The following is a 17,151-nucleotide window of genomic DNA, read 5'->3' as shown; positions in this document are numbered from 1 at the left end:
TCTGTTCTGACACACACCTCTTTATTCCACAGAACAAATCCCAGCCCAGAGCCCACTTGGCTCAGAGAAACTTTAAACCAGACTTTGAGGTTTAACTCACACATTACTGAAATGAAACACATTTCTAAAGTGAAATGCTGTTCCTGAAATGAAGCAATGAACACTTGACTCTGACAAGGCAGTGTTGAGAAGATGCCTCACTGCATCACTGCTTCCAGCACTTCTTTAAACATCCTGCTTGAAGGACGTGCTACAATTGCCACAGTGAGTCAACAGAACTGACTCAAGAAATTCGTACAGGATTTTATCTGGCCACCACAAAGCCAACAGGAAAACCTCTGCATCATTGTGGTTGGTAGTGATTGATCCTGCCACATGACTACAAACAAAGCATTTGCTCCAAGCATTTGTTTGCTTTCCTTTTACCTGGGGGAATCTGGGGTGGGTGAATGCCACGGAACTTAATGGAAACTTTTAATGCAGAAAGGTCACAGGAGCAGGTTATGTTTCAGTTTGGGTGAACTGGTTTGCTTTTCCATTAGATCCACTTGTTTCTGTGGCTGGGTCGGGACACCAAGTCTGTGGAGTTAAAGCCAAGCTCGGTTCTGTCTGGACTGTTTTGCACAAAAAGAGAGAAAACTTGACACCAGTGGACAGAGATTAAAAGGTTCTAGCCCAGAGCAGTGGCTGCTTTCTGTTAACGTCCAGAAAGTCATTCCTCACCCCAGTTATGCAATCACAATTACTTCATTTTTGATCTTCAGTTACAGGCACATTGCTTGGGAGCTGCCCAGAAAACCTGGCTGGGACTCAGGTAAAGAAAGGGAGAGCGAGTGGTGAGCGAGCCAGGGAGGCCAGGTCAGCCTGGGCTCAGAGCAGCAGGAGAGCTGCAAAAGAAGGAAGGAGCACGAAAAAGGGGCCAATGGATGTTCCTCAGGGTAGCCAGAGAGAAGGAGCTGCTTCCTGATGGACAAGGGCTCAGTTCACTGTCAGCAGACAGGGAAACGGTGGGAGAAGGAGGGAGTGGGGACAGGATGAGAGCTGAGGCTTTTCCAGTGCCAGCATGGAAAATAGAGGGATCAGAGGAGCTGAGGAGCAGGATCCCTGCTCTTGGGAAGGTCCCACAGACAGGGAGGGAGTGGGGACAGGATGAGAGCTGAGGCTTTTCCAGTGCCAGCATGGAGAGCAGGGGATCAGAGGAGCTGAGGAGCAGGATCCCTGCTCTTGGGAAGGTCCCACAGACAGGGAGGGAGTGGGGACAGGATGAGAGCTGAGGCTTTTCCAGTGCCAGCATGGAGAATAGAGGGATCAGAGGAGCTGAGGAGCAGGATCCCTGCTCTTGGGAAGGTCCCACAGACAGGGAGGGAGTGGGGACAGGATGAGAGCTGAGGCTTTTCCAGCGCCAGCATGGAAAATAGAGGGATCAGAGGAGCTGAGGAGCAGGATCCCTGCTCTTGGGAAGGTCCCACAGACAGGGAGGGAGTGGGGACAGGATGAGAGCTGAGGCCTTTCCAGTGCCAGCATGGAAAATAGAGGGATCAGAGGAGCTGAGGAGCAGGATCCCTGCTCTTGGGAAGGTCCCACAGAACGGCACCATCCCAGCCAAGCCAGCTCTCTCTCAGAGGCTGGGACACCCACAGTGTGAAACACTGGGGAGAGAGGGTTTGCTGGGTTTGCCAGCTCCTTGTTTGGCCTGCTTTGGGAACCAGCCCTTGAACACAGAGGAGCTGTGAGGAAATGGCTGTCCTGAAGCCCTGATGTCCTGAGAAGTGGCTGTCCTGAGAGTGTCCTGGGAGCCCAGGCTGCTCAGAGACTGGAGAAGCAGCAAAATTCACAGCAGCCCCCTGCAATGGGACCTGATCCAAAATGTGAAAGATACCAGTGATCACAGAGAAAATAAAGAGGTATTTTAGTTAAAAGGTGTGCTTTGAAGAGCAGGCATGAGGGGAAGAAAATTCTGTAGGTCTAGGATCACTCTCATGTTCATGAGGGTCTAAGGAAAGACCTGTGGATTAAATCTCTCTCCTTCCAAACCGCCAGCTTTCAGTTTAAATTTGGGCATGAATACTTGGATTCCACTTTGAAAAATTAATCACACTGAGGACTGCAGACCTCAGAGCACATCTGCACTTTCAGCACCTAATGGAACTAATAAATATAGATTTGTGGAATCATTAAGGTTGGAAAAGACCTGCAAGATCATTGAGTCCAACCTTTAAATCTCTTGTTTGTTGCTTCAAGCTGCCAGAGAAACATAGATTATGCAGATCTTTATTGTGTCAACATAAGAGAAACTATTGTGTCAAAATAAGAGAAACTCTTATTTCCAATAAGTGAAACTATTGAGTTGTTCTCACAGGGTTGAATTTTGAACTGCTGCTGGTGTCTTATTTCAGAGCATTTTTCTCCCCTAGAAAACAGCAATCCACAAAATGTTATTGCACAGCGAAGAAATGCCTCTCTTAAAAACCCCAACCAAGCTAACAGAAAAGCCAACGAAATAGAGTTTTTTCCTCATAGTTACCAGCCAGGCAGATGAGAGCGAGAAGCTGCAGCTGTAGGTGGTGGAGAGGATGCAGAGCCCCAGTGCAAAGTTACAAACAGCAATGACAACCTTTCACTGCGCACGGCTCCCTGCCCCCTTGGCAGAGCACCCCGGCCCCAGAGGAGCATCCCTGGGCTGTTCCTCGCATCAGCGAGGTCTGCTGTGAACCGACGGGCTCTGGGCAGGGTGCAGCTGCTGGCACGACTGACGCTGGCATCGGGGGAACACAGAGACCCCGGGGGCAGCGGCTGGAGCCTGGCAGCAGCGCAGGAAGGAACGCTGGGCGCTGTCAGAGGGGAGGACAGGAGCTTGGGCTGAGGGGTAGAGCAGCTGCAAGGCTCTTGAAAGGGGCCAGGTTTGTGGCCCTGGATATCAGCAGAGCTCAGGAAAATCAGCTGCTGCTCCTGCCGGGGGGGAGCAGCAAACAAGGGAAATCAGCAAGGCCCCAGAGCCCGCTCGAAGCCGCCCTCCCGGAGCGTGTAATCACCCTTGAACGGCGTGAGACAGCCTGAGGTGGCACTGCAGCGTGTCACCTCGCCTCTGCCAGCTCTGCGCCACAGCACCTGCCCCGGAGCAGCCAAAAACTTCTCCCCACGCTCTGCAGACTTTGCTTTTAAAGGTGACAGTAACATTTCGGTCCTTTCTGTCATTCTGGATTAGATCTCCACGTTATAATTAAAATGGAGCAGAATCTGTTCAGGCCTGGGAGCTTCCCAGTCCGGTAGGAATTCTGCTTTCCTTTTCTGCATTTGATTTACTAAAACATCTGCATGTCATGTTTAATCCCGATCTCTGGGGTGAGATAGCCTTTTTGTCTGGTCATTCTACCTACTGGGAAAGCTCAGTGCACAATGAATACTGAGGACATCAGTACTTCTGAAATTCATCTTGGATGACCTTATCTAAATCACATCCTTTTCAAAATGAACAGACTTTGGTGAAAGGAACCTTCCTACATAAAGGGATATGTTTTAACTCAGTGGCTAGTTGAAAAGGAAAATCTGAACATTTGTTTTATGTTATTGTGGAGAACCACCATGTGGTTCCAAAACTAACATCCCAAACCAGCAATAAAGCAAAAAAAAAAAAAAAAAACAAAACAAAAAACCAGCAAAGAGTGAGACAGCAAGCATTTAAAAGCCTTTTACATGTGAAAGGAATTTAATATGAGAAATGTAGCTTATCCAAGTACGTAATTCTGCTCTTTATATTTCATGGCTGCTTGCTTAGAAATTTTCAGCTCACTTGTGTGGAGCTGGACACAAGTAAAAAAATTACAAACTGTATTTTTCTGTTGCTGAGGAAATAGTTTCTACAGAACCATGAGCAGCATATTGAACTGTATCCACACAAACTATGTTAAAATGCATAACACGCATATTGGCTATTAATTATATATTAACTTTGTTCCAGGGCACTCGAGTGGCTTTTGGGAAGCTCTGCTCTGTTCAATACGGGAAAGGTTTGCTTTCTGCCCTAGAGGCAGCTCCTTAGCTTCCAACTGCCGGAATATGCTGTGCTCGGGGTGGTACAGAGAGGAGAGAAACAGCCCTTTTCTAAATGCCTTTCTAACAGCAGCGGGATGCCCTGCAGCGCCAGCAAAGTTACAGGAGTGAAAGTTACAAAGACAAGTTGCAAAGAATAGAGACTGCTTCCTCGTCTTGATGGAAACAAGGATGTTTTCCCAGTTCCTGCGGTGATGCAGCACCTTCCCAGAGAGCTGAGATTCCCGGGGGACAGCTGGCGCCTCTGCTCCCGGGAAGGGACTCCCCTCATCCGCCCCTCTCGGGCTCCGAGGCTTCCCTCCCAGCAGAGAGAAGTGCAGCACTTGTTCGCTCCCTCAGGGCCCGACTCCAAGTCTCCAGGAGAAAGTGGGAACCTTTCCAGGGACTTCCACGCACTTTTGGTCAGGCCCCGGCCGCTCCACGGCCAGCGTTCCCACCGCGCAGCGACAGCTCCGCTCCCCGCGTCCCTGCCCGCCTGGCCCCTCGGGCAGCCCTTCACGCTCTCCTCCTCCCTGCCTCCTCGGGGCACACCGGGCCCGCGCTGCCCCTGCCCGGGGCGCAGGCCCGGGACCCGGCCCCGCTCGGGCTTACGGAGCACGGAGCGCTCCGGCAACCCGCGGCTGCGCTCCGGCCGGAGCCCCCGGCGCTGCCCGGGATGCGCCGGTCCCCTCGGGGCATTGCGGGGCCTGACAGCCCCGCCGGACCCTGCCCGCGGCCCCCCGGAGCCCCCCGCAGCCGGGAGCCGCCGCTCGGCGCCCGCCCCGTACCTGAGAAGTCGGCGAGAGCCGCGACCTGGGCGCCGCACACCAGGAGCACGCAGGACAGGAGGCGGAGGAGCCGCGCGGGCTCTGCCGGGGCGCGCCGTGGGTGCAGCCCCGCATGCCCGTCCCTCATGGTGCGGGACAGGGCGCCTCGGGCCGGGGGGGCAGCCCCGCCGCCTCACATGGCGCGGCCGGGCCCGGCTGCCGGCGCGGCCCCCCCGGCGCCCTCGGGGCTGCCCCTGCCCCGCGTGGGAGGAGGAGGAGGAGGAGGAGAAGGGCGAGGGCGGAGCAGCCCTGCCAGCGGCCGCGGGCACTCGGGGCGCGGGGCGGCGGGGAAGGCACGGGAAGGCACGGGAAGGGACGGGAAGGCACGGGAAAGCACGGGAAGGGACGGGAAGGGACGGAAGGGACGGGAAGGCACGGGAAGGCACGGGAAGGCACGGGAAGGCACGGGAAGGCACGGGAAGGGACGGAAGGGACGGGAAGGCACGGGAAGGCACGGGAAGGGACGGAAGGGACGCGGGCTCCCGGCGGCGCCGCGCCGGGCACTGCCCTCGGCGCGCATCGTGCGGCCGGGCTGACTCAGAGCCGGCTGCACCTCGCCCGCCCTCCCCGGCTCTCCCCACCCCTCTCCGAGCAGTTCGCGCCTCCCTCCCGGTCAAGAGGCTCGATTTCACCGTCTGCCCCCTGATTCTTGCTTGGCAGCGGTGGGAGGACTGTCACGGACTTACACACGCACCGCGACCACATTTCCCCGCTCGTGTTTCTCCCGAGACAGGTGCAAGGTGCTGCCCACCCCTCACTCCCTGTCCCCGCAGCCCAGCTTCCCTGCGTTCCCTGCTCCAGACGCCTCGGCTCCCGTTCCAACCCCGCCAGGGCTGCTGCTCCAGCCCCGCTCCTGCCCTTACACCGCGGCTCACGGGTCTGAGGGAACCCGGCTGGGACCCGCGCCTGGCAGCATGTGTGGATGAGGGATTTCAGTGGGCAAACAGCACTGACTCCCCCGTGCTGCAAAAGGAGCACCTCTGTTTCCTCACACGCACGGTGTGTGACAGCACCTGATCGCAGCAGCCCCGGACTCCAGGTCAGCGTGCCTCGAGTGTGTAGGCTCGGCTTAAAGCTTTCACTGCAAAGTGAGGAAACATCTTGAAGCTACTTTGAGAGACTTCAAGTTGTTCCCCGAAATCTCTTGGGATACAGAAAAGTGAACCAGTGAGAAGTTCAAACAAATTGTCATTGCTACCTGCTAAACTACCTTCCAATGTAATTTGGTGCTTCTTTTAAGGTATGAGGCAGTCAAGGGAATGAATCAGGACAGCTCCCAGCTCCTGTAAGAGCTGTCCTCGTGAAACAGAGCTTAGAACCAACACTGGAAATGGGGCATAAAAGCATCTTTCTTCCTGGGGCTGTGGGTAAACACAAAAATCCAGCTGTTTGCACCCTGCCATTTATGATCACACGAAAATCCAGCTGTTTGCAGCCTGCCATGCATGATCACACGAAAATCCAGCTGTTTGCAGCCTGCCATGCATGATCACAGGAATATCCAGCTGTTTGCAGCCTGCCATGCATGATCACATGGATATCCAGCTGTTTGCAGCCTGCCATGCATGATCACATGAATATCCAGCTGTTTGCAGCCTGCCATGCATGATCACATGAATATCCAGCTGTTTGCAGCCTGCCATGCATGATCACACGGAAATCCAGCTGTTTGCACCCTGCCATGCATGATCACATGAATATCCAGCTGTTTGCAGCCTGCCATGCATGATCACATGAAAATCCAGCTGTTTGCACCCTGCCATCCATGATCACATGGAAATCCAGCTGTTTGCACCCTGCCATCCATGATCACACGGAAATCCAGCTGTTTGCACCCTGCCATGCATGATCACACGGAAATCCAGCTGTTTGCACCCTGCCATGCATGATCACATGAAAATCCAGCTGTTTGCACCCTGCCATGCATGATCACAGGAATATCCAGCTGTTTGCAGCCTGCCATGCAGGATCACATGAATATCCAGCTGTTTGCACCCTGCCATGCATGATCACAGGAATATCCAGCTGTTTGCAGCCTGCCATGCATGATCACAGGAATATCCAGCTGTTTGCAGTCTGCCATGCATGATCACAGGAATATCCAGCTGTTTGCACCCTGCCATGCATGATCACACGAAAATCCAGCTGTTTGCACCCTGCCATGCAGGATCACATGGATATCCAGCTGTTTGCAGCCTGCCATGCATGATCACATGGAAATCCAGCTGTTTGCACCCTGCCATGCAGGATCACATGGATATCCAGCTGTTTGCAGCCTGCCATGCATGATTTCTCTTGAAAAAATCCCCACGAGTGACTCAGTGAAAGATGACAGAACCAAACTAATTGTGTTAAATCTATTCCTCTCCTCCTGTTCCAACTGAAGTTGGAACACATCCAGATTTGAATTTCCAAAGTCTGGCACCTCTTTTCAGAGGTTACACTGAACTTTGACCAACCTGGTCTTCACGTTTGAATCTGAATCCCCTTTTGTTCTCTTCACACACAGAAAAACAAGGGGGTAACACATATATTAGCCTATGCTTCCTTAGTCTTGGCAGATAAGAGCAAAACAGGTTTCACATGAGCCTGTCTGAGGTCAGGGACACTCCATCAAGAGTTACTGGACTCAGATAAATGGGATCAAAGATGCCGAAATAACAGCATAAAATCACCCTGAAACATCTGCAACGGCAAACACAGGTGGGGAGAGAGAACAGCAGCTCTGCAGGTGAACCCCTTGCTCGGGCTGCTTCAGGTAAGGACAGTGCCTGCCTCTAACTCAGCCAGCTGCTCTCTGCCTTCCAGTGGGGAGCTGTAAGGAGACGTGTGGGAGTCTCCCCTACTCCCCTGCTTTTCCCCTTGGCCTTGCACCTCACCATTCAGTGTGACAATTCTGTGCTTGCTGCCTCAGGGCAGTCCCCCAGTGGGTGCAGGGCAACAAGCAGCACAGCTCTTTACAGAGAAAGCGTCTGGAGGCCATACCTGGATCCTCTCAGAGGGTGTTCAGGTAATTAGGTGACCTTACCTGTCCATGCCAGCTTCCTGGCTGCTGTGACCTCGGAGCTGCCATAGCGTCAGGTGAGTGCAGTCAGGCCCTCTGTGGCCTCAGGAGGCCAGAGCTCCACTCCCTGTGCAGCCAACGGGCAGGTAGCTCATGTTGAGGCCACCCGCTCCAGCTCCAGCAGGACGGGTTCCACCTGCTCCTCTCACATCATCACTCCCTGGAACAGATGTCAGCAACGGCCACTCAGTGTGCTGTGAGCGACTGAGGGGACAGCAGATCTGGGACGAGCACACAATCAATGCAGAGGAACACACAAAGCATGGATAATAACTGGGGAGTACCCCAGGCTTGAAGGTCTGAGGGGCACTTGGGAACCCTCTGTTCCCAGTGAGATGCCACAGCTTCTCCCAGCCTGGTGCTGCTGTAAGCAAAGGCCATCCCAAAGTGCAGGACCGAGCCTGGGATGCTTTTGGCACTCGGCAGGCACAGCCCAAAGGCAGAGGCAGTTCCCAGGTGGAATGACTGAACTGGGAGAGGTTCAAACACGGGTAACCTCGGGGAGGTGAAGCAGTGAGGGGTGAATGACTGCACAGGAGGCAGCTGGGGCTCCTGCTGGCAGACATCTGCCTTCAAGGGAAGCCTTCCTGTGCAGGAGGAAAACTATGGACACTGTGGATGACAGCACCTGAATGGCATTCATATTTCTTTATACATATATATGTGTGTGTGTGTGTGTGTAGTGGGCTTTTTTATCTGCCCTCTGAATGGGGGCTACTGTGCTATTCAAAATTACCCTAAAACCAAGTAACCTAAAATACAAAAGGCAGTGTTCCAAATGTCTGCTTTTCCCTGTGATGGTTTAAATAGTGAACCTGGAGACAGGAGTGTGGAACACAAAGGCAGAAGGGAGACAGTGCTCACCATGATGTGCAGAATGCAGCTCCTAGGAGCTGGCAATACTCGCTTGCTGCAAGACAATGTAACTGATCCAGACATGTTCAGCATGTAGAATTACAGAATCCCAGCCTCGTCCTTTCCTCACAAGCAACAGGAATTAGATTCCCTTTTTCCCCCAAAGGAAAGAAACATCCCAGAAAACTCCAGGAGTTAGAATCCAGGAGAGATATCACATCTGCTCCAGACAGTTTCTCTCTTTTGGACTTGGGCAGAAAAGAAACCATTTCACAGTGCCAGAAATGCAGGATTTGTGCTGTTACATGGAAGCTTGGCAAAAGCAGAGCCAAAATCTGAGCACTTCACTTATTCTTCTCCATGTTATTAACATTTCACTCCAAGTGCCAATTCAAAGCTCATGTCATGACTTAGTGTATGGAAATTCCAATAAAATTAGTGTGTCAGTTAAGAAGTAAACAATGTGAAATGAAAGAAAGTGAATGTGAAAAAAATTGAAATTAAATAGACAGTAGAGTTAGATGGCCTAAATTTTCCGATTAGTGAAAAAAAAAATCACTAGATCTGTTGTACAATAACAAAAATTGTCAGAAAACTATCTCAGAAGTACTTTTTCTCACAAACACACACACACACACACACACATGTCTGTGTGTACACTTCCCACCACTACACCCCTCACTGCTCTTTCTTCCTCCTTTCTCCCCTGTAATTTCTTTAACAACTGATATTTGTCATTTTCATTTTATTCTCCCGGAATAAAGTTTCCAAGAAGTTCCCTAATGTTCTTTTTGGCTTTTGAGGATTAAAAGAAAACAAAACAAAACAAAAAATTAAGAACAAACCCCCAGGCTTTTCCCACATTTTTAAACATTTTATATTCCTGCATTCTGCCCCAGACAGAATCTACAGGACAGTTCAAACAAGTGGGTTGCTACCCTCTGTCTGTTTCTATGGAAATGAGTGTCAGACCACTTAAAACAAAGCACATACTTTACAGTAATCACTGTATGGTGATTATTTCAAATAACAGACTGCGTTTTTCCCCGTGCAGCCTCTATTTCTATGGATACAAGCTGGAAATAGGTGTAGAGAAGCTTGTCCCACAGTTTTTCCTAATTCTACATGTGTTTTGGGTGCTGTAAGTTCTCACAAGGTACTGTGGATAGTAAGATCTAACAAGATCTTCAAGCGTACTGTAATTTGAATTTGAGAGGACCAATTTGGGGAGCAGAGCTAGGAACCCCCTGGTGTGTGTAAATAGAAATGTGAGTGGATACTGAGCGAGCACTCCCCACAGCAGGTTTAAAGGAGGGGAAATGTCTGCTGCTTTTGCCTCAGAGAGAGCAGGCTCAGCTAAACCAGCTGAGTTTTGTGCTCCCGAGCTGCTCCCTGGCCAAACCAGCCGGAACACCAGACAGAGCCTGAGCACCTCACCAGACACCAGACGTGGCCCATGGAGTCTGCCGAGCCAACCTCCTCCCGTCTCCCTTGGGGTGGAACCTGGCTGCATTTCCCCACCAGGCACAGCAGAAAGCCCCCACTGCTCACCCTCCCGGGCGCTGCCAGAGGCGCTGGCACCTCTCCTGTGCACAGATTGCTCCTTCCAGCAGTGCACCTGGCACTTGTGCTGACACGAAGAGAGAGGCACGTCCCATCTCCCAGAGCTCACTGCTGGGAACAAGAGAAAACATGACCCAAGGTGGAGGCACAACAACTGCACCAGGGAAAGGCCCTGGGTTTGCTGCTCTTGCTCTCCTAAAGCACCCAAGCCGTCCCTGGCCACTCCCTGACACGGTGCTCCAAAGACAGACTGTGGTCCTGCCTCTCAGCTTAGGAAGGACATAGGACAGAGTTGCTGGGTGCACCAGGGCCTTGGAAACCAACCTCTTTGTGAAAGTGCTCTGTTGTGGTTTTATAAGCCTGCCTTTGACGGGTTGTTGTCACTGTTCCCCTTTAATAAGTGTTTAGGCTAAGATTTTCCAAATGACTAATGATTATGTACTTGAAATTCAAGACTGAAGCTTTTTAAAGCCACAGAATCAATGTCAAAACACTGAAAAAGACTGTGGCTTTTCCAAGAGCCTTGAAAAAAATCAGGCTTCAGGGTCTCTCAAGTTAGATATGTAAAGGCAAGGAAAACTGGTAGTGTTTCAGAAAAGAGTAGCCCGTATCAACATCTAGTAAGTGAGAGTTGATAGTTTTGAGATCCACACCTCAGGCTGATTCAACCTGAGCACTGTGAAATTAGAGGCAAATAACAACATTTGAAAATAATAATGCAGTGTTTGTAATTGCCTGTTTCTCCCATCAGGACTGCAAGGGCTCCCTGGTAAATTCTGTGGCTCAGTGACCATGCCAAAGTAACTCAGGGTGGATGGTGCTTGGGGATTATTCCCTGTGCAGAAGGTGGGGAGGATTTCAGCACACAGAAGATCCCCTGAGTGTTGCAGGAGATGCTCAGAGGTGCTTCCAGCATGTGCCTCCTCCAGCTTTTCACAGCCTGCTCATGGGCCTCCCCACTCTTCTGTCCTCTTCTCCCCTTTTCTGATCCTTCCACCCATCTCCAGCAGCTGGCACTGAGCCCAGCTCGACCCACACCGTGCTCAAGGCCCTGGTGCTCACAGCGCCCTGTCCATATGGACAGGCCCTCATGTTCCTTGTGGGAGGAGCACACATTGCCAGCAGTCGGGCCCAAAATGCACTCCCTGCTCTCCAGCTGAAACGACTCTGCGACTGGAGGAGGAGAGGGGTTTGTCTGACAGCATCTAGAGTAACAGAAGCTGTGCCTTTGCTTCGGCCTCGCCAGCCCACTCATCTCCTGGCTCCACACACTGACCTGCACATCCCCTGGACTCCCTGATGCCAAGCCTGTGGAGCTCAAGCCCTGCAGTGACTGTGTCTGACTGTGTCTCCAAGTGTGTGACCCAGCCCCGGGCTGGGCAGGACCAGGGCAGTGTGGGGCACAGGGCACTGGGACACGTGATGGGATAGTGCTGGGAATATTCCCGTGCTCAGGAGGGGGTCCTGGTGTCCATCTCTTGCAGCAGCCGCCCTCGCTCCTCCTGGGATCCCGCAGCGTGTCAAGGGCTGGAAAGCAGGAGGATTTCACCAAGAGCTCCACATCACACTTGAAATTTTGGGAAACACCAAAGGAAACTTTTCCATGGAGTGACTGTGTGAACTAAGAGCAGACATCGAGAACTACAGTTTTAGAGATGGGATTTTGGATTCAATCCATTCCCTCTGGACGCTTTCTATGGTTGATTTACACATAAAATTTAAAAACTATCTTAAGAAATGAATGCATTTCTTACTAGGGTAGGGTAGGGGATCACAGCTGACAGATGGCCTGGAAGTGAAGCCATGGTGCTGTACTTTTTAAAACCATGGTGCTGTACTTTTTAAAAGACTAGAACTGTGAAATATGGTGTGATGGTAACTATCAGGCTTTAAGTCTGGTAACTAGGACTGTTACCTTGAAGATCTCAGTATCAGTATTGAGCCTTTTAAAAGCTGTGTTAAATCAAATCCTTTTTCCTGGTTCTGCTAGCTCTGCCCTTCCTTTTCATCCCCTCAATAGCAAAGCAACTCCCTCTTGAGAATGTTACTTACCTTCCACACTATGTTCCTATCAATTTCTGGAATTGCAAATGCATTTGGATAGCTGCATAAATTTAGGTTTCAAGAAAACTGTAAGGCTGAAACAGAGGATTCCCATCATCCAGAAGAACCACCAAAACTGTTTTATGGAAGGACTGAGAAGTCTGTACCCTTGAATAGAATTTGCTATACTGAGGCAAATTCCAAATGGCACTGCCTTCTAAAGAAGCAGAAAAGTAGTTGGAATGCAGTGAGTTCAATGTAAGTACTCCTAGAAATAGGAATTATCAGCAGAGTTTGGAGCATGATGTCACTAGCAGCAGTAATACGCTTCTGACTTTGTTCTCATCAATTACTCAAAAAAGCCCTTGCACCCAGTGTCTAGCAATTAACACTTTCCCATTTCCTTTTTCCCCCCCAGTGTTATGTACTCCCTTTGTTTTACCCTTTTCTGTCTTCTAACTTCAGCTTCTTTTATTTTGTTCTATGCTCTGCTCTCAAAACATCGCAGCATCTTCTGTCAGTGGGAAAGCATTTGTTCATCCTAGGTCTCAGAATGGCTGTCAATGTTGCCCTCTCCTGGATCACTCTTTTTACAGCATTTTGCTAAAAAAAAAAAGCCAAAATAAAAACAGTTTGGAAAAGCCCAGGAAGATACTAATGCTACTTTTATTACTTGCACATATGAAAAAAATCCTGGTTTGGATTTGGATAGATCTTTATCTTAATGTTTTCTTACTGAACTAACCTACTCTATCTTCCACTACTGTTTCAACTGTTGTTGCTCCATATGAAACAGTTTATTGGAGCAAGGCTTTTTCTGTTCCTCCTTATCACTGTGCTTGCCCTGGCATAACTCTTGCTGAAAGCAAGGGGAGAGTTTAGATCTTAATTCACCTAAGCCTGCCCTGTGGCAGCGGGAAGCCATTCCCCCTTTTCTGTCACTCCTTCCCTTATAAATAGTCCCTCGCTATCGCTGCCGTGGGTCCCTTCAGGTGCTGGAAAGGCACGGTTAGGTCACCCCGCAGCCTTTCCCTCTCCCGGAGAGACAGGAGTGTCTGGGGCAGTTCTCTGCCCTCCCTGCTCCCCTGCACTCCGTGCTTTCCCCTTCCACTCCCAAGTCCGTGTTGGTTCAGGATCGCAGGGGGCTGCAGTCTGGGGAAACTGGGATGACAAAAACCTGCGTGGCCTTGCAAGCAGCGATGGATGAGAGACTGCTGCAGACGGGACATTGGGCACGAATTGTTCCCTGGGAGCGTGGGCAGGCCCTGGCACAGGGTGCCCAGAGCAGCCGTGGCTGCCCCTGGTACCTGAAGTGTCCAAGGCCAGGCTGGATGGGGCGTGAAGCAACCTGGCCTAGTGGAAGGCGTCCCTGCCCATGGCAGGGGGTGGGAATGGTTACGGTCCCTTCCAAACCACTCCACGATAACTATTTTTAACTCTTTTTGCCCACCTCGGCACTGGTTGTTGCGGAAGCCCTCCCACTAGGGCGGTCCGGCTCCTCCACGGCCCCGGGCTGCTCCCGCCCCTTCCTGCGAGAGCGGCGGCGGTTCCGGGGCGGGCTTGGGCCGGGTTCGGATCGAGCATGGCCGGGAAGCGGAGCGGCGAGGCCGGGGAGCGGAGCGGGGAGCCTGCGGCCAAGCGCGCCTGTGGCCCGCGGGACGAGGAGTTCAATGGCGCCCGCTTCAAGGCGCTGCTGCGGGACCCGGCGGCCGCCGCCAAGGGTGAGGGGCTCTGCAAGGCGGGAGAGGCGCGCCCTGAAGCGGCCGGTCCGGGCTGAGGCGGCCGGTGCGCGCTGAGGGGGCTCACCCGCGCTGAGGGGGCTGCTCCGCGCTGACGGGGCTCACCCGGGCTGAGGCGGCCGGTTCGGGCTGAGGGGGCTGCTCCGCGCTGAGGCGGCTGCCCCGGACTGAGGGGGCTGCTCCGCGCTGAGGGGGCTCACCCGCGCTGAGGGGGCTGTCCCGGGCTGAGGGGGCTGTCCCGGGCTGAGGGGGCTGCCCCGGGCTGAGGGGGCCGGTCCGGGCTGAGGGGGCCGGTCCGGGCTGAGGGGGCTGCCCCGGGCTGAGGGGGCTCACCCTGGCTGAGGGGGCTGCTCCGCGCTGAGGGGGCCGGTCCGGGCTGAGGGGGCCGGTCCGGGCTGAGGCGGCTGCCCCGGGCTGAGGCGGCTGCTCCGCGCTGAGGGGGCTGCCCCGGGCTGAGGGGGCTGCTCCGCGCTGACGGGGCTCACCCGGGCTGAGGCGGCCGGTTCGGGCTGAGGGGGCTGCTCCGCGCTGAGGGGGCTGCCCCGGGCTGAGGGGGCTGCTCCGCGCTGAGGGGGCTGCTCCGCGCTGAGGGGGCTGCCCCGGGCTCCGCGCTGAGGGGGCTGCCCCGCGCTGAGGGGGCTGCCCCGCGCTGAGGGGGTTGCTCCGCGCTGAGGGGGCTGCCCCGGGCTGAGGGGGCTGCTCCGGGCTGAGGGGGCTGCCCCGGGCTGAGGGGGCTGCTCCGCGCCGAGGGCTGAGGGGGCTGCCCCGCGCTGAGGGGGCTGCCCCGCGCTGAGGGGGCTGCTCTGCGCTGAGGGGGCTGCTCCGCGCTGAGGGGGCTGCTCCACGCTGAGGGGACTGCCCCGGGCTGAGGGGGCTGCTCCGCGCTGAGGGGGCTGCTCCGCGCTGAGGGGGCTGCCCCGGGCTGAGGCGGCTGCCCCGGGCTGAGGGGCCTGCCCCGGGCTCCGCGCTGAGGGAGCTGCCCCGGGCTGAGGCGGGCGGCCTGAGGGACGCCGCGGGGATGTCACGGATGCTGCTGCTGCTGCTGGAGATGCCGCACACGGGCACGGCCCGGCCCCTCTGTGTGGCCCAGATATGGCCCCACACGTGGCGCTGGTGGCCCGGGTGACGCTGTGGCTTTGCAGGGCTGGAGACCTTCGTGGCCATCGCCAAGACGCTGCCGTCACCCCAAGTGTACGATGTCGTGGAGGGATACGTGAAAATTTCCATGGAGTGTGCTGAGATATTCAGGCTTCTCGATGGAGAAAGGAAGCCTGAAAGTGAAGTAAGTTGGATATGGGGGCTGTCATTCAGGGGCTGGCAGCTGCAATCCCAGCAGTCCCACCCTGGAGAAGACCCAACAAAAGGTCCCCAAGGAATGGTCACAGCTGCCAAGGCTGCCAGAACTCCTGGAGCGTTTGGACAGCGCTCTCAGGCACAGGGTGGGATTGTTCGGGTGTCTGTGCAGGGCCGGGAGTTGGACTGGATGGTCCTTGTAGGTCTCTTCCAGCTCAGGATGTTCTGTGGTTTTATGAATAAATAGTGCTTTGTGGTGTAAATAACTCTGTAAATTTTTGGTTTGGGTTGTTTTTGGTTTTTTTTCTGGAAGTAGCAGTGGCAGAAGCACCTACCAAGTGGGAGATGCTCCTTTCTGTTCACAGATGTTCTTGGATTTAATGACACACACAACCAATAGTCCTGTCCGAATCAGACTGTTAAGGTTCTTTAAATGTTATCAAACGGCCTTTTAGGAAATAAGGGGATCAACAGAAGCAGTTAGGAAAGCAAAACAAAAGTAGCCTAGTGAAAGTAAATGTTTTTAGATAACTGCTGATACATCAGCGTTTCTAGGAAGCCACTGGTAAAGTTGACTTCATTTTTCTAATTTCAGCTGGACACAATTTTATCCTCCTCAGAATACGGTGAATGAGCAAAGAGCTCAGTAACTTTTCACTGTGAATGCTGGTGCAGCGTTGCTTACAGTGTAGGATAGTATACAATGTACAATATTACTGCTTACAGTGCAGTGTTGTATTGTGTGGCTTTTTAACCATCACTTGCTGTTCTTTGCCCTTCAGTATCACTTTTGTCCCTGTAATGTTCAGGGACAGCCTTTCCTCCACATCCCCTTGCTAGCAGGGGCTGGTGTTTGCAATGGGCACAGTCCCAGTGCTGTATGGATTCTGAGTTCTTCTGGCAGGAATCAATTGCAAGATTGGAACATGATATTTTTCTCCAGCACATTTCATTTTTTGCCGTCCACTTAGGAGCAGTTGTCTCTTGAAGCATTGATCCCTTGAAGCTTCATGCTCTCAGGAGTGATCTTTGCAAAGAGGAAGCATTAATTTGGGAGAGAATTGAGAAGTTAATGTCGCTTTCATATGTGGAAGTTTCCTCTTGGAGTGGGGTTACTCTTTTTGTTAATGGTGGTTATTACTGGTGGCTCAGCTGATAATTTCAGGTCTCACCTGATACTGTCAGGTATTAACATACTTTTTTATCCTGCAGATGCTGTTAATCTTTCAGGCTCTAGAAGCCATTTTACTGAGGACAGCCAGCGACCTCTCACATTTTTCTGTTGTGGGAATGAACATTGTCAAAAAGCTGATTCATTCCTATATGAAACTGGTCTATGCTGCTTTGTATTCTGAAAACCACAGGTAAGTCTGCTTGGTGCTCTGGTGGAGAATAATCTCTGTCAAGTGATCCAAAGGGACTGTACTAGATGTTGCAAAATTGACTTATTGCTGATAATCCACCTTTATTTAATAATCTTTTCCCACTTGTCATAAAATAATTGCCTGTGGAAGTCTTTGCAAAGTGGAACTGATACATGAGACAATCCAGTGCTGTGGGATCCTTGGCTGAAGCTGTACTTTCCATCAGCGGGGCTGTCCTGGTGAGAGCTAGCACGGCTGGTACCTTCAGTGCTGTTGTTTTACAGCTGCTTGATTTGTGGGGTGAGATGGATTGTGTGGAGCAGGGAGGGCAGTCTTCCTGTGAGGGCAAAAAGAGCTGCTTTGAGAGCTTTGCT

General features: G+C 52.8%; 2 protein-coding genes across 2 annotated transcripts in view; one reads left to right on the top strand and one right to left on the bottom strand.

Moving 5' to 3' along the window:
* The window catches only part of EVA1C (eva-1 homolog C), a 35,870-nt gene extending 30,926 nt beyond the window's left edge, over window positions 1–4,944 (bottom strand). The window contains exon 1 of the mRNA XM_036404271.1: window positions 4,818–4,944. Coding sequence (XP_036260164.1) covers window positions 4,818–4,944 — 127 coding nt within the window. The remainder of the gene's footprint in view (window positions 1–4,817) is intronic.
* Window positions 4,945–13,948: 9,004 nt separating this feature from the next.
* URB1 (URB1 ribosome biogenesis homolog) overlaps window positions 13,949–17,151 on the top strand; it is a 43,813-nt gene continuing 40,610 nt past the window's right edge. Inside the window, exons 1-3 of the mRNA XM_036404241.1 lie at window positions 13,949–14,102; window positions 15,263–15,402; window positions 16,626–16,777. Coding sequence (XP_036260134.1) covers window positions 13,964–14,102; window positions 15,263–15,402; window positions 16,626–16,777 — 431 coding nt within the window. The 5' untranslated portion in view covers window positions 13,949–13,963. The remainder of the gene's footprint in view (window positions 14,103–15,262; window positions 15,403–16,625; window positions 16,778–17,151) is intronic.

This window comes from Molothrus ater, chromosome 2, assembly GCF_012460135.2.
Source record: "Molothrus ater isolate BHLD 08-10-18 breed brown headed cowbird chromosome 2, BPBGC_Mater_1.1, whole genome shotgun sequence".
NCBI classification, from domain to species: Eukaryota; Metazoa; Chordata; class Aves; order Passeriformes; family Icteridae; genus Molothrus; species Molothrus ater.
The sequence above is the reverse complement of the archived record's forward strand: the minus strand, read 5'-3'. Positions and strand labels throughout refer to the sequence as shown.